This window comes from Ptychodera flava, chromosome 1, assembly GCF_041260155.1.
Source record: "Ptychodera flava strain L36383 chromosome 1, AS_Pfla_20210202, whole genome shotgun sequence".
Lineage (NCBI taxonomy): Eukaryota > Metazoa > Hemichordata > Enteropneusta > Ptychoderidae > Ptychodera > Ptychodera flava.
In genome coordinates, this window is record NC_091928.1 from 22,435,439 (window position 1) to 22,460,182 (window position 24,744).

Here is a 24,744-nt window from a genome sequence, read left to right on the forward strand (position 1 = left end):
CGCATTTTACAAAAGTGCTGTCTGGAATCAAGTTTATGCTGCACCAACCATGCTGTGACTTCATCAACTTCTGCCCTTCATGAATGAAATATCCATAGTCTTAATTGCACAATTTTACTTCAAACTTGGCAGAAGGACAATATGCTATGCCATACATACGGTATGCATTGTGTCAATCTGTTTAAAGATGTTCAATATGGCTGCCTGGTGGCCATTTTGTTTACGATAGGGCCTGATGACCATTTCATTATGACAATTTTCATGTCTAGAACCATTACACAGACATGCCTTGCTTATTTCGTTCAACTGTGGCACAAAGTCATTATGCATTAAAGGTATACAGCCACTTTAATCTAAATATGCCCATATATGGTCAATGGTGTGTTCCATGGTATTCAAATGCCCCTGTGAGGGCGCTGTGATTGGTTAGATTTTCTCTTTCCATGGTAACTATGGCAAAATTGTAAAGTTGACAGTATACCTTTAATATTATGTGCACACCAATTGAATGTGCAATTTGTCAGAAGGTCAACTGTCAGCCATTTTGTCCCAGAAGTTTTTAATGTACACAATCACTACACATGTGTATTCTGATTATGATGAATGGTAGGCCTACATGTACAATAATGCATTAAAACGTACATATGAATTTTTAAGTCATTTCACAAAACAGTCCAAAATGGCTGCTTTTGGCCACTTTGTCTAGAAATATTTTATACGTTGAGCCAATGGCCACAGAAGCATCTCAGCTGAGATCCTTCAAACCTAGCAAAATACAATATTCAATGACATACATGTGCACGTTAATTTGTTTTTAGGTACAATCCAATATGGCTACTGGGCAGCCATTTTGTCAATAACGTTTTCATGTCTTGAGTCATTACACAGGGCCGTAGCCTGACCAATGTGCCAAGGAGGGCAGATTCTGGCGTAGCCAGGATTTGTTAATTTACGTGAATTAACATATTTAACAGTGTGGAAAAAATCCAGGGAAGGGAGGGGGAGCTGCCCTTGCAGGCTACGACATTGCTCTCCTTCTTTCGTCTGAACTTTGTCAGAGAAAAAAAGCAGTCATACGCACTTAAAAGTGAATCGCTCTATTTGCCATTTTCGGAACCCCAGTGGTATGCCAGTAATTTACATAACATTTTTTGCCCCCGTGTTTAGGGGATCAATGATATCTGTCAGTCTGTGTGTGTCAGTCTTTCTGTCCGTCTGTCCGTTCGACTGTAGACCAAATTTGTGAAGCACATAACTCGAAAGCGATTGTACGAAATGTGACCAGTTTTCGTATTAGGAATTTTTTGTGATAATCTAGAATTGAGTGGAAACCCATGTATGTGGCTTGCAAAATTATGAAAACAATTATAAGTTATTCTTTTTCATGAATTTAATATTTGTTCAAACTAGCATAAAATTTATATATTTGTATTTTAAAGAATGTTTTTTTACATTATTGGTCAAAGTTTCCTCTTCAGGAATGATTCGTCCGATAGGTGGTCATTTGGATTTTGGGTTGTTCTAGGATAATCTGATTAACATATATTCAAATGATGAAGAAATTTCAATATGTAAACATTGGGTCTAATCATTTTGTGCCAAAAAGTCATATTTTTCAGAACTGCTTCAGTAATAGCCTTCAAAGATATTAATAGGCTCCTACGCGTAAATAATTTTGACTTGCGAAAAATATTATGACATTTGCACATGCACATTTTTAGACTAGTTGTTTCTTTCCGAGCTTTTGTCAGAACATCATATTTTTCTTTGAATACTAGTCCAACAACTTTCAAATTTATTTTACAGGTTTCTAGGCGTGGTTGCTTTGTGTAATTTGCAAATGATGACACAATTTGCACAATACTGTCTTATTTTTTATGAAAAAAGTCACAGTATACCTATTTCACTTATTTCCATATTAGAGTTTTGAGGTTATTATAGTTCCAAAAACCATCCTTTTCGAGTACATAGTTATCATTTGTAACAGCCGTATGACGCGGGGTCATGAAAGTCTGACTTTGATTCTTCAGGTCACAAATCAATAGACATATGACATGTCTTAGACCATTCGCGCATCGGACAGACAAACACTCCATGTAGCGTGCGCGGGTTTTACACAATGCAGAAATATCAAAGGCGCGAGAAGGTTCACATGGATTAATTGAAATAAACATCGTGTATGAAGGCTGCATATTAGAGGAAAGTTCTCATCAATCTGTCACTGTTTTCTCGGAAGCTACAGTCAATCGTCCTCAACAAATACACTATTGACGATTTGCTGATGAATTAATGATTTAAAATGCATTTTAATACACGAGTATTCAGGAAAGCTTGGTTTGTCAGCAATGTTTATTTCAATCGTTCCATTTGACCTTTATCTCGGCTTCGATATTTCTGTATATTTTCACCTTTGACCGTCTATTCCAGGCGTTAAACGACTAATATCTCCCATCGAGACGTACTTTTGTCTGAAGCTGTCAAACTGAGTATTCGAAAAGCTTCAGCGAAACGATTCGAAATCACCTTAAATACCATCTTGCCAGCAGCATTTCCACAAATGCATTTTGCATATTTTAAAGGCATTGCTACACCTAGGATCAGAATCTTTGCAGAGGTTTCCAAATGGATATGGCTTTAAGATCATCTGTAGGGTCTTTATGATCGGAATTTGCCTGATCATGACGTAACTATCTGACTTTGCACCCTCTCCGTGAAAATGTATATATACATGACCCAATCTTGTTTCTCAAATGCACTGTAGTGTACGTTATGTACAGTTTTTGATATGAGGCTCGAGCTGTGGAGGGAGCCTCTGTTGTGAAGACAAGCGTGTAAGTGTGCTATGGTAAGGGAGTGTTCAATTATTATGGCGGGGTGAGCAAGTAAATTTTTCTGCTCCCCAGTTAAAGTTAAGGAAACTCTACGCACTCAAAATGATGACCAGAACACGATTCCCTCGAATAAAGCCCGGCGCTGCTAGAGCAAATTTGATTCTTGTTGGGGCTACATTAACTGTAAATTCTGACAATTTTTGGATACCTTCTTTCCGTGACTTAAGAGAATGAAGATATTTTGAGACTCTCCTTTATTTCCCGGAATGTTTTGGTACATTGAATCAACTTGAAAATGTTGACATCTTTGAAAACTTTGTGATTCCCTTTTTTGTGCTATGTTAAAACAGCGTGACCCCTCATCAGTAGTTTGCACATTTTAGAAGGCCACCTCTTCTAGATTTTGCCTGCACACATCCCTGGTCATTATTTGAGAGAAGTTACCGGATCACTAGTCGACCAATGAACAACGTGAAAACGATCACAGGTCTAATCCGGGCAACTGAGCTAAACAACAGTAGCAAACTCTTCCCCTTTTAAAGGACACAGAGTCTGATGGAGTCCATTTTAATGTTTTGTTGGCAAATCGAAATTTATTCCTTATAATAACGTTTTAGAAAAAGTCTCTCTTTGAATTTCGGTTTGAATTCATAGATTCAAGAAAAAAATTATCGCATTTAGAATATTTAGCTTTCCGTCTCATCGCTTCCGCGCATTCTGTAGAATACATTAACGCTTGCTTGTTTTTGTTCAGAAACAGAATCTTCCAATTCAAAATGCATGCGTGAAATTCATGACCCTCTGATTATGCTTGAGCGAAAAAAAAAATCAGGACTCCCCTTTGTCTATAGTCCCTAAACTATGCCATTGGTGTGGGAGAATGAGAATACTGTGAGGTTGTCCTATTTTCTTTTCAAAATCGCCGGTATGAATGCCAAATCAGAGAACGTAATATGGTCTGTGTTTCATGACAATGTACATTCATTTGTTGAATATTATATATTCCATTCCATGCTGTACACTTGTGTTGTGACCAAGCCTTCAATATTTAAGCTGCAATAAATCACACATAAAATAAATGATAAAAGACAGATTTTGACCATTGATGAAATATATGCACGATCGAAAGCCAGTCATACATGGAGTGAACTGGTCAAAGCCGAGCAGTATAACCTTTGCTAAGATGGTTTACTGCTGTCATATTGTAACAGAATATTGAATTCCTGGCGTTAAAAATTTAGAAGGGAATTTTTCTCTGACAGAGAGTTCACACTTATTCCAACTGTGCTATAAAGCGAATAGCACACTGTTATTTTCGAGACTCGACCAATCAGATGGCCTCCTTCGCCCCATCAGCGCACTTGTGCCTGCACTTGTATGTACTTGTATGACATCATGGCTCAAATACAGCAATCTGATTGGTCGAGACGTGAAAGAAATAAACGTGCCATATTCGCACGAGCACTCAGTTACAGAAAAATCCGTTTTTGAACGCGTCCTGCAAGAATTTCGACATACTGCAGCACAGGGCACAGGGACTACCACTTGTTTTTGACAAGTCCACTCCATATAATTGATGTTTTCCTGGTAAATTGACATTATCATCGAAATATGATATACAGTAACAATCTACCAGACAAGATGGTAACCTGCCCTACTGTTGCAGGTGTTGAAAGGGGCTTACACTGATTAGCGGAACGGAATGAGCGGAACGGAACGGAACGGAACGGAATAGCCACACCAAAAAGAAAAATAGTTTCTCTTAATTAGAGTCCATTTTTTTTCGTTCACTGAATTTTGGAGCGGAACAGCATGGAATTTCGGATCTAAAACAGAAATTTGGATTTAAATAAAATATCACTTTTCAACCCTTAAAGTAATGCATCTGTTTTTCGAAGTTTCTCTTGCCGTGATGAAAATCGTGAATAAGACTACTAATAAGAATTTTATTCCATAGAAACACACTTCAGGAACTGTGGTAGAACAAGTACAATAAATCAAACATTACACATATAATCAGGCAAGACTGCTCCCGAGTCTGCTGCTGGGAATGAATAAGACTACTGGACTGAAGCTATAATTCAAATCTGAAACTACACCTGAATCCAAACATCACCCTGGATATCGCATCTGCTGGAGGATGCTATGGCTACCATGAGGCATGTGAGATCGCGCACAGGCGTTCTGTTGAGTGGGTAGCTTTTAAAAATGTAGTTCTGTTAGGTTCCGACGTTAAGGCTACGGAAGAGAACGTCCGAACGTAGCATAAACTATACTTTTACAAACTACCCACACAACAGAACGCCTATGAGGTGGCGGTCTGTGTAATAATTCACCTCGATGGCATGGCGCCTAATTACATTTTTGGCGCGGAGGTGAAAAAAAGAGGGAGGCGGTGACGGATCGTAACTTCTAAAATGGATACATTGAACTGCATTGCTGATTGTTTGTAATTGGCGCGGATGCCACTTCTTTTTCGTTTTTTGTTGCCAAGGGTCTGCAGACTTACGGGAGCACCAGTTGATTTAGGGGATTGTGAAAATGGAGGTGTAGACAAATTTTTTTTCACCCATTATGACGGCATTTTTTTTCAAAAGCATGCTCGCGAAACAAATTATTTTCTGCACAACTGAAGGCAATGCAATATATTTCATTTGTTGTCAAAATGAAGTGCACGTGCATATGTTTTGCATGTCAAAGTTCATTCATGCAACCTGTAATCTTTATTGCAGAATTTTGCATATCTAACCACTTCCCACGTTAGAAAATTTTTAAATATCCAGATCTCAAAGATCAAAATACTAAGGTCGGTTCTAAACATTCATTTTTGGTAATTTCAGCACCTCGCATCACATTTTTGCCTTCCTCTCAGGGAAGTGGTAACATTTCTTTTCTCACTTTGGGGTTTTGCAGAAAATTATTTTATCATTCTCCGTGGGGGGGGGGTTTGACAATATTCCCCCTCCCGAATCCTCCAGCCCCTCCTTTAGAAATCAAATGATTCTCCCCTCAATCTATCGAATGACTAAACAACTAGGTCGAAGGACATCAGTACAACCCTTTTCAGAATTAGAGCGCGAAGCCACTGCTGTGAACTGCAATAAAACTGCTCACACTAATTAGTTTCAGCTGTAGCCAGCTGGCAAAGTCGACAACATTGTATGTCCCATGCAGACAGTTTGTCTGGGGAAGTTGAAATAAAAAAGATTTGTACATGGACCAGTGCATGGTAATGTTACATTGTATCTTAATCTTGAATACAGGGTGCCAATCGTAAACTCTCATTTACAACTCGAGCCTCAGACAGAGCTAGTTTTGCCTTTGTACAAGCAGACTTTTTGGTCTTTATCAAGTAGCCTTGTTCAACACCAAAGTGGCCACGGCTACAGCTGAAACTAATTAGTGTAAGCAGTTTTATTGCAGTTCACTGCAGTGGCTTCGCGCTCTATTACTGAAAAGGGTTGTAATACATACAAAAGGCATCGCTTATACTTACATACACAGTCGATCAATGCGTTAACATGAAACTACGGCCGTTTTGCAATTTAAGTCATTCTTTTGTGATCAGTTTTTGAAGGCAGGTATAGTGTTTACACCCCTAATTGTTGTTGTATGCCGTACACATGCAATTATTGTTTGAAAAGTATGTTGAGCTGTTGCGATCGTACAAAACAGAGTGCACAACTACATGTTGGCCACAGACACGCCCTCTTTTGGGTTGACCACCCCTCCACACTATGGTACTGCCCTCTATAAGGCGTGATTCACGGGCTACGGGTTAGATTTAAATTTAGATGTAGCTTCAAATTGAAATTACAGCCTAGTTTCCCGTGGTATTTGACATAATTTTCATTTTGGAAACTTCAAAAATTAAGGTGCCTTACTTGTAGAGTTGAATAAATGATATATTTTATTTAAATCAAAATGTCTCTCTTAATTCCATTCTTTTCCGCTCAAAAATTTTGTGGACGAAAAATGGACTCTAATTAAGAAAAAACTAATTTTTTATTTGGTGTGGCTATTCCGTTCCGTTCCGTTCCGTTCCGCTCCATTCCGTTCCGCAAATTAGTGTAAGCCGTGAAAGGACAAGATTAAACCATTGGAGTGTAAATGGGAGAGAGTGCACAGCTGGTCCCTGTCATTTTGACGTTGTTCAGTTTTTTGTTGTAGGTCATTTTACGTAGACAAGAGCCAACAACGACTGAAAACGCACCATTTAACATTTTAAAAGTTCTTCGGCGAATAGCTATTTTGAATATGGCATACATAATAATAAATTGTTTTCATCGACACAGCCGCGCGCACAGGTTACAACAAGGCAGGGACCCAAGTTCAACGTGTTTCTCTCGTCAGTATCTCTTCCCCATTCGAACTTGAACGAGAATTCAACGTACGAAAACTGTCAAAAAATTTCCATTGAATTGCGCAACTGTCTGACCTGATATATTCCGTCGTAAAATTGGGCACCAGACCAAAGTTGACAATAAAGTGCCGTGTGAAAAAATTGTTACAGCACACATTATATTACAGTCCCTCTGTGTGCTAGAGCAGCGGTGGTCATCAATCTATTATTTGATTAGCCTTCTTAACTGCAGTCGTATTGTCATACCTGATGAATGACCAATTTCAACTTTGCAGACAAATCGATGGACGTGAAAGTAATGTGCAATGACAAATAGGTGGAAAAGCAGTGCAATAGCCTTCTTTTTTGTACTTTTAGATGCCACTTAACGTATGACATCAAATTCATATTTTTGCTGGATCTGAACAGGACCATTTTTACGTCATTATTAGTCGTAGGCGTTGAAACCACGCTACTGGCCAGCTCAAACAACAAGCAGCGACGCCCGTTTCCAATTAATATTAATTGGACGACTTCCATACACTTTGAAATAATATGTGAAGGTACGTCCAGAACAAATAGAGGTTTCAAAGTTTACTGATAAACAGTTACCTCGATACTTGTTTGTCGCCAACCAGATGTGACGTCATAGTGCACTTTGAGAGAGCAGTCGCTGTAGCGTAGTGTTCGGCTGTAGGTTTGCCAAAACGATTTATATGTTACCGACTATTTTCCCTATGTTCGAAACACTAGGGCCAAGGAAAATAAAAAAATAAACAGTTTGTTTCTCATCCTCGCGCGCGTCAATTCAGACCAGTCGTGTCAACCCTTTTTTTCTGCTCATGAGGAATAAAATAAAAAACCCCGCAAAAATACGCCACGATAGTGCATAACACAGTGCTGTATAAAACAGAACTGTAAACAAAATAACTGACACTAACATTCCATTCAGAACTGTACACATATGTCACTGTTATATTAAGGTGTAAAAACTGTGCATTGCTGCACTAAAAGTCAAACCTCAGAAATGTTGCTAGAGCGTATACAAAAATACTAAGGCAACACTGCTGTGCATTCCTTTGCTGCTTTCATGGGGTTTTTTTGCGCGTTTTGGGCGTCGACGAATCCGTAGGTGTGCCAGAGAAGTGCCCTGCTTGTAGTGACAGAACACGGCATTGTTCATTATTTGGACCGGTTGTACTCCTAGGTACAATGTTCAAAACATTCAACCACGGGGAAGTGGGGCACCTGCAAATATGTATGTCACCTGAAAGACTTTTTGGTAATATTATATCATAATGGCCCACGTACGTGCCGTTTGTCGAAAATCAATAATTACTAGAGAGCTTTGATTTATACTGTTGTTGTAAACCGCTGATGTCAAGGTGAAATGACATGAGGTAAAAACCCACCCAATGCCATCATGACCTAAGCTACTTTTGCAATGTGGAAGCAGTCTCAATCACTTTGATGCAGCTTTTTGTGGGGCTGAGGAAGGCGACACTTGCGTCACCATTTAGCTGTATGCAATACATAAAATCACAAGCATTCCCGTAGATTTTATCAATAACACATTTTGAACTGATTTGGGATAATTTGATTTTATAGTAATGTCGATTTAATCTGCAAATGTAATCTCAGCTGCTTTTCTTTTTAAGTTGCGCACTTGTTTTTCTGAGTAATTTGTAATATTGCAACATCAGCTATTGGGCACCAAACACTTTTGAGAAATTTGAAAAAATATGAAGATCCAATTATTCCAAATTAGTTCCAATCGTGTTTAAAACTACAGACCCTAGTTTAACTCCAGGTACAACCATCGCTTCTCTGTACATATAACTATCCACAGCACAAAAGAAACATTTTCATGTTGTCTTTACCATGTAGTTTACCACCTGTGAATTTACGAAAAGTTTTTCAATGTATCGCAAAAATTAAGAGTCATTACTTATGTATAGCACGATTACTCTACCCAAACGTGTGTATAGCTTCTAATTGTGTATCCATTTTTTTTCAGCTGCGGGACAATACTGTATCATTGTGAACACTGAAACTCCACCGTCAAATGATGTGTTGTTAAGTATTTATGGCACAACGAAGTTATTTCCTTCCAAAGATCACATGAAAGAAAATAATTTTAATCAGGCTAGGGGGAATATAGGCAACAGGATAAAGACATCAAATGGCAAAGGTTGTGAAGGACTCTTAAAGGGCGATGGTCGTCGGAACGGCGCATGTGCAACTTTCTTGTTTACAAACATTGCATTTCATGCACTATGTATAGATGCATCATTTCAAAATAGATGCAAAATTTAACTTTTACAATGTAAATTAAGACCCATCAATCGCCAACGTACCTAGGATACAGTTTTTACATCGGTCGTAGGGGTCCCTAGCAACCTTTGGGCGCCCTTCCGACGACCACCGCCCTTTAAAGAAAGTACATTGCTGGCTTTTAGGTTAAATTCTACCCGTCGTCGTAGCCTTTTCCGCTATCAAAAAGGCACAAACGCGCCATACCATATTATTATTGTACTACACAAAATGTCACAAGCCAAATGAATTTCAGCCAAGTCCATCGAAGCATGGTAAACAAACGAAACCTATGCTTTCTCTGTCCGCCGACACTTTGTAGTCATTTTGTTTACATTAATTCACCGTATTTCACTTCACTCTTTATCAACCCGACGACTGTAACCCCCCCCCCCCCCCCACAATCCACCGAAATGATCTGCACAGGACTGTTTCCATTTTTCTGATATTTGCAGTGGTTTTGATTGTCGTCGTATGCGGCAAATGTTACAAGATTTTAGACTATTTTCTATTTCTATGTCACACCTAAATTTACATGTACACTATGGATTTCTGTGATCCAACCGTCATTGAATTACGCCAGTCACGAACCCTCAGCGTGGATGAACTGAGGAGCGAAACCTTCACTGTCAAAATCGCAAGAAAACTTGCTTCTTACCATCGCATGGACATGCCTCTACACATATGAAAAAATTAAAGTAAATCAATAGCTCTGAAGTAAATAGTTTTCTGTCAATTATTTTTCCAATCATGTGTCTGTCCTGTTTCGCAATATACATACAAACATAGTGAGTTCTCGGTATCAGATAAATGTAACACGAATAAAGGTACGGCCAAGTCTTACATAATGTGCCTTATTACTAAATCATAGTTGTGTACTTGAGCCACATAAGTATATTTGTTGCAAGACAAGTATCACGTCATGTTTATAATTCCCATGTCTTCTATTGTTATCACAGATTCTTTTGGATTCTATAGTCGATTATTGAATAGAATGAATCCTATCATAAATTCGGATTTCTGGTGAGTCAGTCGGTCGACCGGGTCTCTCTAAACTCGTTCAGCACAATCCTCACAAGGTTTTGTTCATTTTCAGTCATCCTCTGTTTTATCCGAATGCACGTGTCACATCGCTTTCATCATCCTACTACCTTGCATACCTTGAGTGGAGAAGTTACACGCTGGATCGGAGGGTTGCAGCAAATTTTGCATTTGATGCTAGTTATTATCCTTTCAGGACTACGCATTGACACGAATTGAGATGTATACGGACCTCAGACAAACCAGTGTGAGGGCGGGCTTTGAAATGAAGAAGATGGTGGCGACGCTCAATAGGCCATTTAAAGGTAATTCTTTGTTTGCCGTCCTCGGAATTTTGAAAAACCTACCAGCCAGCCTGGGAAAAAAAGAAATGCAGACAAAAACACTTTGTGTATTAACATAAGCTCAATTTTTATCTGGTTTCTTAAAAAAAAATAGTGATTTTATTTGTAATAGTGTTAACATTCTGTTTGTTTTCATAATTTTCTGTGAAAACCTACTAGCACGCTGACGGCAAACAAAGACTTTTATTTGAAGCGCCTTACTCAAACCCACACAGCTGAAACATGGAAGGAAAGTCCCAGAATATGGATATATGGGAATATGTAACCGTTGCGCTTGTTACCAAAAAAATATTTCAACTCTAAAGACTAGTAAAAAAAAAAGATGATGACGATCAACATGGGCGCTTACCTTTGGAATTGAACTCACTTTAAGAGTTTTTCCTTTCGGTTTTGTTGGAATGCAGAGAGAGAGAAGACACGATTCGGAACTAATTGGGATAATTGGATATCGTATTAATATTGGTTAAGCAAATGTAAGCTCATCTACTTTTCTATTTTTGCAATGCACTCGTTTTTATAGGTAAGTAATATTGCAACTTTTAGCTATAGGACACCTGAATTTTTTTAATGTGAACTATTATAAGATCCAGTTATCCCAAATAAGTTCCAGTCGTGTTAAAGTACGAACTAAAAATAACCAACAACGACAATTAAAACAAAACATCTAAAATAACATATGGAGAAGGAGAACGAAAAATTATCTCAAAAAAAGCAATGCAGTATGTCAGTTTATGTAAGAAAACAAATGAACGGGTCAGGATTAACGATATTCAAGAAAATCTTTTTGTCAATAATCGAAATTGAATTTCAACCGAATGTCGAGTATATAATTCGTTTTACCTAGGCGTGTAATAGTTTAAGACGACAGGATAATATTCATCAATACAAAGAGTTTTGATAAGTATTGAATTTGCAGTTGCTGCAAATTCCTGATACTGCCATGACTGCCATGACTAGTAATATATTAATATAATATTAATATATTAATATAAAATATTAATATTTGAAGTGACTATGCCGAGGAAGATGAGGACTAACGATAAACAATCGAAAGAGCAGGTATTATATGTTTATGGGTGATTTAATGACTTTTCAGGGCTCGAAATTAGCGGTAGTCTCGCGTAGCAACTAACTTTTCCCTGGGGCTACCAAATCCATGAATGGTAGCCCACACGGACTACCAAAGCCTGGGACCTGAAATTCAGTCAGTACCTGGCATACCATGTCCAGTGTGTCACTTTGGGAGGCGCTAAATGCAGTCAAACCCAGCTGGACACAGAAAAGGCTGGACCATGACTTTGTTATGCAAATTAGGAAGACAACTGTGCGGTGAAACTTTGCAACAAAGTTTTTATCTGAACTGACGTACTGGAATGACAGGCACTTGAATTGATTGCCGATGAAAACGCATTTTCGTTGCATTTTGATCATAATGTCAATTACACGGAAATTATGCCTCCTCCCTACAGAAAGCCCATGGTCTATTTTTAGCCCTGCTACAGTATGTCTCAGTGCTGAGAAGGCCGTGTTGTTGTCATTACGACTATCAAAATTTGCATATAACTTGGAGAGTGAAACGGGTTGTCAATAGGTCACCAAACTTTTGAGCATCACTATCGTCAATCATACCTGTCACGTCAAATGACAAGAAAATTCACTTCAATGGGAAGAATCTTGAAAAATAGCCTTTTCTTGTCTTGTGATATGCAGAGGCTACCAGCTATTGTCACCGTGACTGGGCTACCAACTTCAGAAAATGGCACCCGAAGTCAGGGAAAAAAGTAAATTTCGAGCCCAGCTTTGGAACTGTGAAAGTGCAACAAACCAAGGTCTACACTACTCACGAACGAACAATCGGATATTTTTCAGAGATAAAAATGTTCAAAATTGACTTTATTTTTCTTTCCGGTGTATGGAGTGAATTTCTGTTCGTATTTGGATTTCATTTTATTACATTGTGGGAAACATATGACGGAGAACTCCAATTGTGGACGAGATATGTCGGCTAATACGCCACAACAGCTTTCCGATACATTATTGAAAAATTGCACACATGAGCCGTTGCCATTCAATTCATGTATCACTGATATCCTCAAGGGTTTCACTGACTGCATATTTGCTCTATTATTTTGTAAATTTTGCAGTAAATCAAATTTAAATTACTTTCTCAAATTTCATTTTTCCCTCCGTATAATCGTGGAATTACGTTAATATATTGGTGTAACCATGTGGAAGTGACACCTCTAACCGGGATAATAATCAAACAAATCATGGAAAAGACTTTTCAACAGTTTCTGTGGATCTTTACAGTACAAACCAATTTTGATTACATCAAAGCTAGGGTAAAAATCTTATGTCAGGCAAAGAGTTTGTTTAAAATAATTCACAGAAGAACTTTCAGTGATGAGAGCAACATAATCTCCCCAAAGTTGATAATTTTTTCTGCTATATGATACTGAGACACACCTTTAGAGCACTTGGCCCAACCACAGTCCCTCGTGTGCGGAGGGACTGTGGCTCAACCTTCATTGTGGAAAAATTCGGGTTTACATGCGGAGTAATAGAGGGCGCTCTAAACTCTCAAATTTCGCATTCTCGAATACTTCAATTTTGCACTCTTGAAATTGTTTAATTCGAAGTTTGTAACCGCGGAGTTTGCACGTTTACGTTACTCGAATGCTGCGGCTGCAAATTCTGTATTCGCGACTAATAATTTGAACTCTACATTCATCAGTTTCAACCTCAGGACAGGTGTTGAATTGTCTATAGCACAATCTCAAAGAACAAAATATAAATCTGTAATGTCCATTTTGTAAAGTAGAATTTTGAAAAGTGAAATGTCGCTTCTACACATAGTCATGTCTGACAGCCAAGCTCTTATTTGCATATGATTAAACATAATTTTGATTTGAATATCGTGACCAGTATTTCCCGGTGTTGAGTCGATGACGCGATGTGTTACGTTACCTTGAATAGGAAACAGAGCTGATCGCATTGGCATCTCCTAAAATCCTGCCTTGTAGAGCTTCCGTTTAACGCAAAATCCTGCAAATTTCACGCATATACTTCAAAGTACGCAAAGTAAATGGACGTTTGAGTATTCCGATACGTATTGAAAAAAACGCAGTCTCCATAACAAAGACATGAGCACACATGGTTTCCCATGAGCGTAGTTTATTCAGGACTAAAATGAAATGTTTGCTGATAAAAAAAATGTTCATGATTTTGCAACATTTTGTCCTACATCGTGTCAATTACGTCGCATCAATTTTTTCCTTCAAGGCTGTTCAATAAATTTCGTCGTTATTTCAAAAAATGTTCTTTTTTCCGTTGCGCCCGATGCGTACAAATGTATACTTTTGATCAGAGTGGTCCGGTAGTTTTTTTTTTCCAATTGCTGTTTATGTCAAAACGTAAGACCATCGACAGTTTCTTTGCACCATCAAAAGAAGTGGAAGTAGAGAAGATGTCAAGCAAGCAAACCATCGACGGTAGCCAGCTATCGAGCAGCAGTGAGTTTCTATGTTTCCATCGTGACAAAATTGGCCATAATTGCAGCTGTGATTCCAGTCTTATCTGTCCAATGTGAACGTGGGTTCAGTACCTAAAACAGGATTAAAACATCGAAATGTAATTGTCTGAGTGAAGATGTCATAAATGATCTGATGGTGATAACAATGGAAGGGCCAAGATTTGGCGAATTTGACTTCAGAGCAGCGATGATAGAGTTCAAGAAGCAAAAACATCGTCGGAAGTAATAGACAGGACAAATAAAGAAATGAATACCGTCGATAGAGAATTTACAGCTAATTTATAGGTACATACATGTAGTTGTACGCGTTTTTGATACATTTTAGGCAAACAAAAAATATTTGCGTACAGCCTTCAGCAGGTTTGGAAATCCCAGCGGAAACTTTGCCGGCCTTGATAGTGAAGTGTTTTGCATATCGAAAATTGTAGAATATGCAGGGCTACTAAAATATGAATCTGTAATTTTGATGCCCTTGTAATAAGGTAATCAAATCTTAGGCGAAGATTGTGAATAACGTTGTAGGGTCTACGTGTGACCTTTTGTACGAGGGTTGGATGAAAAGTTTTGAGCCTAACTATGAAGTAGCGAGGCCAGATCGATGAAGCTTGGTTTGCATTTATTTCAACTCTTCAGATGACTTCCTAGAAAAGGGACAAACTATCAATGGAGAGAACTATTCTAACATATTGAGGCAGTTACGGGAGGCTACCAAAAAGGACGAGGAAAGTTGAGATAAGGTTTCTTGTTCAATCAGGACAATGCTCCCCTCCACAAGTCAGTCATTGCCATGGCAACAGTGCGTAGCTGCGGTTTGAAACTCATTCTACACCCACCATACTCTCTGACCTAGCACCCTCAGACTTTCATCTCTTCCCCAACATGAAGAAACTGTTAGCTGGAAAGCATTTTGACGATGATTATGACGTCATATCCGCCGTTCAGGACTTTTTTTGACAACCAAGTACAAAGCAGGGATCCAAGCGCTGCAGCATCGCTGGCATAAGTGTGTGGACCGCAAGGGGGACTACGTTGAAAAATAAATAGCATAGAAACTCATTCTCGAAGGACTTCGTAGTTAGGCTTCATAGTTAGGCTCAAAAGTTTTCATCCAACCCTCGTATTTCAAGTCTGAGGTAGTCAAGCTATAGAACAAATGATTACAATCCGTGATGTTTGGTGGCACGGTGGCGAACACTGCTGCAAAACGATCGAAACAATGTCACCCTTATCGGCAACACCTTTATCGGCAAGTGAGGCTGCCGACAACGTTGCCTGCCGTCAATGGTGACCGACAGTTACGAGAGAAAATGGGAAGCTAACGAGACTTTCATCACATAAAAAGCTGTGGTAATTTTCTATTTACCGTGCTATATGACGGAAAATAATTCACAAACGAGATTCAAATCTGCCAGGTTATTTCTCTGTTCGAGAACCATATGCTACGAGCCCTTTGTTTGTAACCATTAGCCAGAAAGAGAAAGTGTAATTTTGATGCCTAATGAGAAGGCAACGTTAATATAGTCAGAGACAAAGACTTTCGGTGAGTAACGATACGATTGTTCGTTGTAAACAATCTGAGATATTCAAGCTATTGAGCAAGCGATTACTATCTGTAACATTTGGTAAATAATGTCACCAAAATCGGCAGCACCTTCATCGGCAGGTAGCGCTGCCGACAAGGTTGCCTGCCGTCAATGGTTGGAGAAAAAAAATTCTAAAAATTAAGAGTGTTACATTTTGTTTCTTAAGATTCGTTATTGAAAAACAATGCCCTCTACATACTACTCTGCGTAAACACACATTTTTATTACAAGGAGTCAAACTCTGACGAAAATCTAAGTCTGATCGATCTTTCAGACGTTCGGCAAAGTATTGAATAGAAATAACCTCAAAAACAAGCATGCGCACAGATGTCAAAGTCGCAATTGTGTCGCATGTCGATGTCACCTTTACAGCGTCGCGTCGTCAGGTAACCTCATCGACGGCACAAGCCCGGCACTGAGTGCGTTGCGAATTTGCCGCTCTGAGTGTGACCATTTTGAAACAGCGATTTTGACTGCTCGACTCGATCAGTCCACATGAACTTTTCGACACAACAGGTTGGTAATCTATCCTTGCCTGTACGGTATTAGCGATTTTGAAGTAATTTTTTATTTGAGCGTGAAATACTGGTGTGTTTTCATTGCTCTGTAATAGCACTACTCGTACACGACGTCTTTTTTCTTTGATTAACATGCAAAAATATATATTTGTCAGCATTTTCTGCAAGAACGACAAATATAAAACCTGCTAGAGGACATATTAAAGATCACACTGATTCATGGCTTAGACTACAAGCTGTGACACATGCAACAATAAAATCTGTCCGAATTGCAAGCACTTGTGTCCTTCCGTTCGAAGTCGCGCATGTCCAGCTATCACAAACCTGAAATCGCGATCATTGGATCAATGCTGACTCGAACTTTAATTTTGTCAGCTACCGTGACGCAAGATTCAGAATGTTTAGAAATTAGATGAATATGTACCTTGGGTTATAAACAATATTTCTGCCAAGCTTGAAGATTGCTAACCGACAGTAGGATATTTGGCGAATTTTGTGAAAGATACCGTGGCGTACAAAGGCGAGGTCGCGTTTTAACATTATAATAACAATAGGTAGAGGTCATAGCCTGCCTTCCCCCTCGTCTGACAAAGCAGATGGCACCCACGCGGCCTCTTTGCTCGTAGGGAAATCGAATCGTTAATTTTGAACCCATTTCAATAGAGCTTAGGGCCTACATGGAAGTACCTCCCTGCGAATCCTGAGTTCTGCTTTCTTGGTTTCGCAGTGAGTTGCTCAGAACCGTGGCTACAGGCTAAGGAGAGAACCATTTGATTTCGAGGGTTGGCTGGAGGAAATGGGTATGGCAGCAAATTCATTTTTCCTGCCACTGTGCACTGTGGCAGGATTTTTTTTCTATTGTTGGTCATTAATGGGCATTAAGACATAACTGTCAATTTTATTTCTTCTTCACCTGCCAAATGTTTCTTTCCAAAAATCCTCCAGCCCCTCCCCAGAAATTAAATGGTTCTCCCCTAAGTGGACTGGGTAGTTTCAGAGTAGAGTTATATGCTACGTTCCGACGTTCTGATACGTAGACTCGAGACCATTGAAATGTAGCATAACTCTACACTAAAACTACCCAGTCCACATACGCCCGTGAACTCTACACTAAAACTACCCAGTCCACATACGCCCGTGAACCTGGTCAGTGGATTTGTGTCACAGTGAGTGCTCAGTTTGACATAATTTTACAAAATAACTGAAGGAAGATTTTTGAATAAAGTCACCGAGCGGCATAGTTCAACATGTAATTTATTAGCCCTGCGTACGATTCTATTGGAAGCCGTATAACGCCGGGAACAAACAACATAGTACAATAGGGTAGGATGATCGTACACAGTGTAGTCCGTCCCCACTGAGGTATGAACCGTGAAATGGCATGTGCATTGCCTGCACGTAAAAGCAACTCGACTTTCCAAACGCTCCGTATCTTGTGAAAACGACAACATAACAGTGAAAATTCTAATAGTCACCAGTAAAAACTCGTCTTCACAGATGAAAGGATAAATGCTGAAAACAACAGAAATTGCATGTTCAGACGAAGACAAGCTACAACAATGCATCGTGGAACGTGAGTGAAATTGTAATTATATGGTGGACGTGACCGACGTGACAGTGGAGTGGGTCTATTCTATTTAGGTCATGGGGGATGGAGGGGCACAGATTCATGAAGGTACTGGGAAAACGTGCAATTTTCCTTACGTTGCTGGCACGGGAACTTCGATGTCCCATGGTTAATTATAGTTTCTTTGATCTGAAAAGTAATTTTACCAACTTTAACGACCTATTATACTCGGAAATCAGTGGAGGGGCTTAGAGAGCTCCGCAGAGCAAACTGGGGACCAAGAGATTGTTATTGTTTGTATTGGTGTTTGTATTTATTAGTCGTGTTGTTGTTGGTGTTGTTGTTGTTGACCAATAAAATTCAACCAACATAACTGTTGCGTTGTTGTTGGTTCAAACGTACTGTGTAGGTCATAAGAAACGCTACACGGACACCTGATGCAACTCTCTGCCAACGTACACATAGGGAACCCAGAGATCTTGATTTTGTTGTTGTTTATATTGTTGTTAATGTTGTCGTCGTCGTCGTCGTCGTCGTTGTTGTTGTTGTTGTTTGTATTGTTGTTAATGTATATTAGTCATTATGCTGTTGTTGTTGTTGGCCAATAAAATTCAACGAAGATAACTGTTGTGTTATGGTTGTTTTAAACGTAATGTAGACGTCATAAGAAACGCTACTAAGACACTATCATTCTTTGACCCGATGTAACTATGCCAACGTACACTCTCTTCATAGGCTTAGTTTATGAAGAGAGTGTACGTTGGAAGGCAAGTGAACCTTATAAGTAAAAGTAGAAACTTTGGAAAATTGACCCGTTTTGTTCATAGAAATTATATAAATTTTAAACTTAAACATTTCAGAGGTTCATGTTCAAATGTTAACCGATATTTGTTTCAAATAAAGTAAATGCTTGACACGATTGAATAATTAATATTCAGAGCTAGATATTTTGCAATTTGTATTGTTAAAAAATTGAAGAGATCTTGCCCTTGTTTATGTTCAGGCAATTGGGCAAATAAATTCTGTGCATGCATATTATTTTAACTTGATGACAAACACGATTAATTCTTCAAAGTTTTCTCAGTGCGTAAGCTGCGAACAAGAAATGCAGAGCCTTGTCGAAAGTATGGAGCAAAGTCATAAAGAGAAAGCTAATGAATGGTGTCGACAATACTTGAAAGGACCATGGTCAACTATTGGCAGGGATAAAATACATGTTGAGTTACTCAGGTAAGCCATTTTCCGAATTTCATGGACCTATTGTTCCTCATCAAAGTGTGACGCAATTTTGTTCTGTTTTGTTAAATCAGATTTGGTCTTGTTTCGTGTTGATTTAAAAATAAACAAGTAGTCCGTAAAATGCAGACTGCATTAAATTTCAAATAATTCATTCTCGGAATTGTCTATGGGATTCACAGTTCAAGTGTTTACCGAGTCATGTTTTGCGGTATGGACAGTCAACGTTGTCTGAAAGGTTGGAAATTTAACGAATTTGGCAATCGCTTCCTGCTACCTTCAAAAGTTGGCATTGCGACATGGGTCGCAATATAATGCGCATCTAACTCTGTCAAATCCCCAATCCCTACACCTACGAAATGTTTGCATGGAATATAGAAACCTCGGCTACAAAAAGTCCTTAAAATAATCACTTACATTTTCCAAATTCGAATTTGAAAACAATCAAAAGTAAACTCATTGTTGTCAAATGCGACACTCTAAGACAGTGTATGAGAAAGGTACTGTAGTGTCTTTCATTTGATATCAATAACATGAACTAAACTATCTTAGACTTCTACAAAATGTAAGTATATCATTTCACCTAACGTTGTGAGAACCATGTTTGTGGATCTCATTTCATTGCTTTGTGTCGCGGTAAATTCTGTAGAGTCATATATACCGTGACAGCAAATAACTATCATGCCATAGGAGTGCGTCACCGCCAAGAATCGTTGGCACTGTTCAACAAATGAAACAAATATGATATTTTGAGATACCTCTATGTACGTACCGAATTAGAACGATTTTACATGTAAATGGACGGACTGTGTTGCGTGTAGCATGCACCTCGAGACGGGAAGACTTTTTCTGGAAGTTTCCTCAAGGAGACTCTAAACCATTTTCTTTCAAAACAAAGAAACAATCAGGTGTTGCATTGCAAAGTTTTATACTACAGAAGCAAATTACCAATAATTGAATTCAAAAATGCTGCTATCTTATATATATTACAGAGGAAAAATTAAATTTTCGATTTTCACATAAAAACAAGACGACAATTTCCAATGAGGGAGCTTTCATTGATTAATAGAGGTGGGGCGGGCTGGAGGCATTGGGGAATGGTCATATTCTGAAACCTGTCCTGGGAGAGGTCAAATCTCCAAACGTTTTTTACAGTGAACACAAATTCTCAATATTCTAATTTACCTAATTGACTAGGTATTCAGTATCACATAACATCTCCGAGGAACTTACTTATTCATACCGCTAAAGATTGCCGTCCCCTTGCTTTGTTAGTAAAATTCGGAGAACAATACGTTTTCTCTCTGGTCCAACGCGGCTCGATCACCCTGTATTACCCTCTATTTTATGAGACATGATAAACCGTTAAAAAAACTGAGTCATAAGTAAGTATGTGCAATTCGCATCATAAATTTTATATAAACGCCCGATCAAAGTATCTGAGGGGTGATGCGACTGGCGATTATTTCATGTTGAGATAAAAGAGTAGGCTGTCATATCGTGCAATTAACCACATCACACCCCTTCAAAAGTAAGCGACAAAAGAGCATACGAAAGAGTCAGAATCCCAAAGACAAATCACCATGCTATCCCGGGGTACTCCTAAAATGTTCAATCACAGAGGAGGAGCCAAAAGCAAAAATAACATTTGTTATGTATACTAGGCATACATGCCTACTTTCCTGCTTTGATTTATGTTCTCATTGTTGTTTATTGTTATTCTAAATGATATACAGTACCGGTCCTTGAAAGTTAAATTTTACAAGGGATTTGTACAAGACCTATATTGCCATATGTGTTGAATCCAGGCTAAGGGTTGTTCAGTTATTATGGTAACTGACTACTTTGTCGTAGACCTACTTTTCGGCTCCCGGCTAGTACCTCGTAGTCCCCGTGCTCTAAATGAATCATGTGTAGATCTATGTTGACGAAAAACTTGCTATGCGCATTGAAGATACTATGATATCATCGAAGTCACATAGCATATTTGCTTCAGCTAATTACTGATAACTAATTTGCATATTTAACGAAATTTTCTGAATTAAGGATATGTATGTAGATTGGCTTGATTACATTGGACGAACATGCAATGTAAAAAGAAGATACTATGATATATTCATGAACGTTGTAGTAGCACTTGAGACGAACTTATTACAACTTTTGTTATTAAAATATATCTATATAGACTTGATCAAAGTTGACAAAAATTGGTATTTACATTGGTGATACTATGATAAAATATTATTGAAAGTCGTTTAGCATTTTTACAACACCTACTTACTAATTTGCATATTTAACAAACTTTCCCAATTATGGACATACAACTGGAAGGACTTTAAACACGATTGGAACTAATTTTGGATAATTGGATCTTCATATTTTTCAAATTTCTCAAAAGTGTTTGGTGCAATATGGCTGAATGTTGCAATATTATAAATTACTTATAAAAACAAGTGTGTAACTTAAAAAGAAAAGCAGATGAGCTTACATTTGCAGGTTAAAATGACCTAACTTCACCATCCAATTATCCCGAAATAGTTCCAATCGTGTTTTTACCAAGTTTGTGAAACGTAATATGGATATTTATGAAACAATAGTGTTTTATTAGTGAAAGACGTTGTGCATTTTCCTGTCAGGTATTTGATGATTTGTATTTTATTGAACATTCCAAATTAGGAACGTAAACTTAAAGGACCAAAGCTGATGAAAGTTGCTATGTCGGCTGATTGACAGTGTGTATAAATTTTCAAAATAACTGATAACTTGAGGGGCTTGACCAAAATTGATGAACGTGCTATGTAAATTGATGATAAAGCTATATAACAGTAGTGAAGGACATCTGCATTTTCGTATCAGCTGATTAATAATTTGCATATCAAATGAGCTTTCACGGTTGGGCATATAAGGCTTAAAGGACGTGATTTAATGCAATTACACTTATTATGATTGTCAAAGAAATTTAGTACTTTCACTTACACTAAGTACAAATTTGTATTTGTATACTTATTGATTTTTGGAATTAGTCTATGGTGAATATTTTTCATGATGTTGATCATAACAATTTCAATGAAGATCCAAACTTGTGGCAAAAGTTTCAATTTAAAGACAACTGCATATATAGGGCTGTACATATATAGAGTGAACATAACGAGCGGCTATGATATCTCGGCCCACAAAAACGGAAGCACTTTCACAATCCTTTCTGAACAGAGGTTTTGACTTATACTGCTTTAGACTGACCAAGGCTACAGAAAAGGAAGTTTGTAGATTTCATTTGCAAGTTTATGAGATCGTCCGTAATCGCAGCCGCTTTGACTTTAGCATGACCCCTCAAATGACCCTGAATTCATTGTTTGGCAATGTACTCTTCTCCACGGCAGATTAATGAAGTACTCGTACTTGTAGTATTTTTAAATCGAATAAAGATGTAAGGAAACAATCATTGTCCAAAATTTAACACACTTCAATGTTTGTATTATTGTGATTATTTGACTATTTTATCCCAGCTTAACCTTGTCTCTATTATCGACAATTTCAGCATAGTTTTTCAAAATATATATTGTTTGGTGATTTTCAAAATATTTGCCATGCTTGTTTACTAGAAGAGAGCGACTGTATACCAATCTGTTCTGTAATCAGTGATAGTAGAATTATTTTCATTTTCCATCTGCCCTTGTTAGTGTTACCTCAAAAATTTCTTATTCATCATTAAGGTTTTTTTTAAGTGTTAGATATTATAGACACACATATTCATTGTCTTGTTACATGACACTACCTTATGTCAAGTTTTGTGTATCACAGCAATGTTGCGTTTAATCTTGCTTTTTTAAATATATCAACTATCCTAAAAGGCTCAGTTTAATTTTACTTTGATTTTCAGGGGTTATGGTTTGAGCAACTACCTTTACAAATGCACCATACCATCTGATGAAACGCCCAAAGCTTCTTCCATCCCAAGCAATGTTCTAGTGCGTATCTACGCTGACGTCTTGGCTAATCCGGGTGGTAGCTTTTTAGAGACGGCAATCTGCGCGCTCCTCGCAGAGAAAAACGAGGCTCCGAAGATTTACGGCATTTGCCAGGAAGGTCGCCTTGAAGAATTTGTTCAGGTAAGTTCATTCCAAAAGAATGATAACTTTGAAGCAGTTTACCGGTCTCACTTTTCAAAAGGATGGGTTGTCATGTGATCTAATCAAAAGAAATAGATGTAAGTGTAAGTAAAGGCTGCATGTTATGAGTAGAATGGTTTAATTGACCACCACTTCTAATTTGCACATTTAACGAACTTTCGTAATTTAGGGATATAAATCTGTATATTGACTTGACCAAAGTTGACGAAACTTGCTACGTACATTCAAGATATCATTAATAATATTACCAAAAGTCAGTTTTGACTTTTTAAAACATCTTATCACTAATTTGCATATGTAACAATTGTAATTAGGAATATCTTGATTGACTCGATAAAAGTCGATTAAACATGCTATGTACGTTGAAAAGAAATATGATGAAATATTAATGAAGGTTTTTTAGCATTTTTACATCAACAAGTTACTAATTTGCATATTAAACTAATTTTCCCAATTAGGGATATAAGACTCGCTAGGAATGTTAATGAGACAATTATGTTGTACTAGTGAAAGATATTTTGCATTTTCATATCAGCCAATTTATGAGCTTTCACAGTTTGGCAAATATAGGTTGAAGGACTTGACCAAAGGCAATTACAATTGCTATATAAAATGGCGATACAATAACAGCAGTCAAAGAAATTAAGTATTTTTATTTCAGCAAATTACATATTTATATACTTAATGACCCTCGGAATTAATCTGTGGTGAATATTGTTCATGATGTTAATCATAACACTTTCAATGAAGTTGCAAACATGTGGCAAAAGTTTTAATTTACAGACAACTGCAATATGTACTGAAAAACGTGAGCATATCAGTTCACATCTGGTATTTACATGGATTCACTATATACTACTCCAACCTTTATCGGTTGGACATCCGTATCCCCTGTAAGTCCACTGGAATGATCTGGACAGGAATGTTTGCGCCATGGGTTCGTCTATTATGTTTCTGTTTCACATTTCAAGTATTGGTACACGTTACACGATTTTGGTGTATTTTCTTTTCTGTATCGTAACTCAATTACATGTACACCATTATTTTCTAAAGGATCTTATCGTCATGGAATTATGTCAGTCACGAACCCTCAACGTGGATGATCTGAGGAGCAAAACCTTCGGTGTCGAAATCGCAAGAAAACTTGCCGAATATCATTGCATGGACATGCCACTACGAAAAGAACCAATCTTCCTGCTGGAAACATGTGAAAAGTAAAAATTTAAATCACTAGCCATTTTATAATAGCTTTCTGTCACTAAATTTGAACTTTCAAATATATGGCCGCACTTCAATAACATTTCATT

General features: G+C 37.9%; 2 protein-coding genes across 2 annotated transcripts in view; both read left to right on the top strand.

The window, feature by feature from the left end:
• Positions 1–24,744, top strand: part of LOC139133031 (SCY1-like protein 2) — a 429,639-nt gene that overhangs the window by 194,727 nt on the left and 210,168 nt on the right. The window lies entirely within an intron of this gene.
• The window catches only part of LOC139145844 (choline/ethanolamine kinase-like), an 11,201-nt gene continuing 5,615 nt past the window's right edge, over positions 19,159–24,744 (top strand). Inside the window, exons 1-3 of the mRNA XM_070717295.1 lie at positions 19,159–19,301; positions 23,188–23,416; positions 24,491–24,651. Coding sequence (XP_070573396.1) covers positions 19,177–19,301; positions 23,188–23,416; positions 24,491–24,651 — 515 coding nt within the window. The 5' untranslated portion in view covers positions 19,159–19,176. The remainder of the gene's footprint in view (positions 19,302–23,187; positions 23,417–24,490; positions 24,652–24,744) is intronic.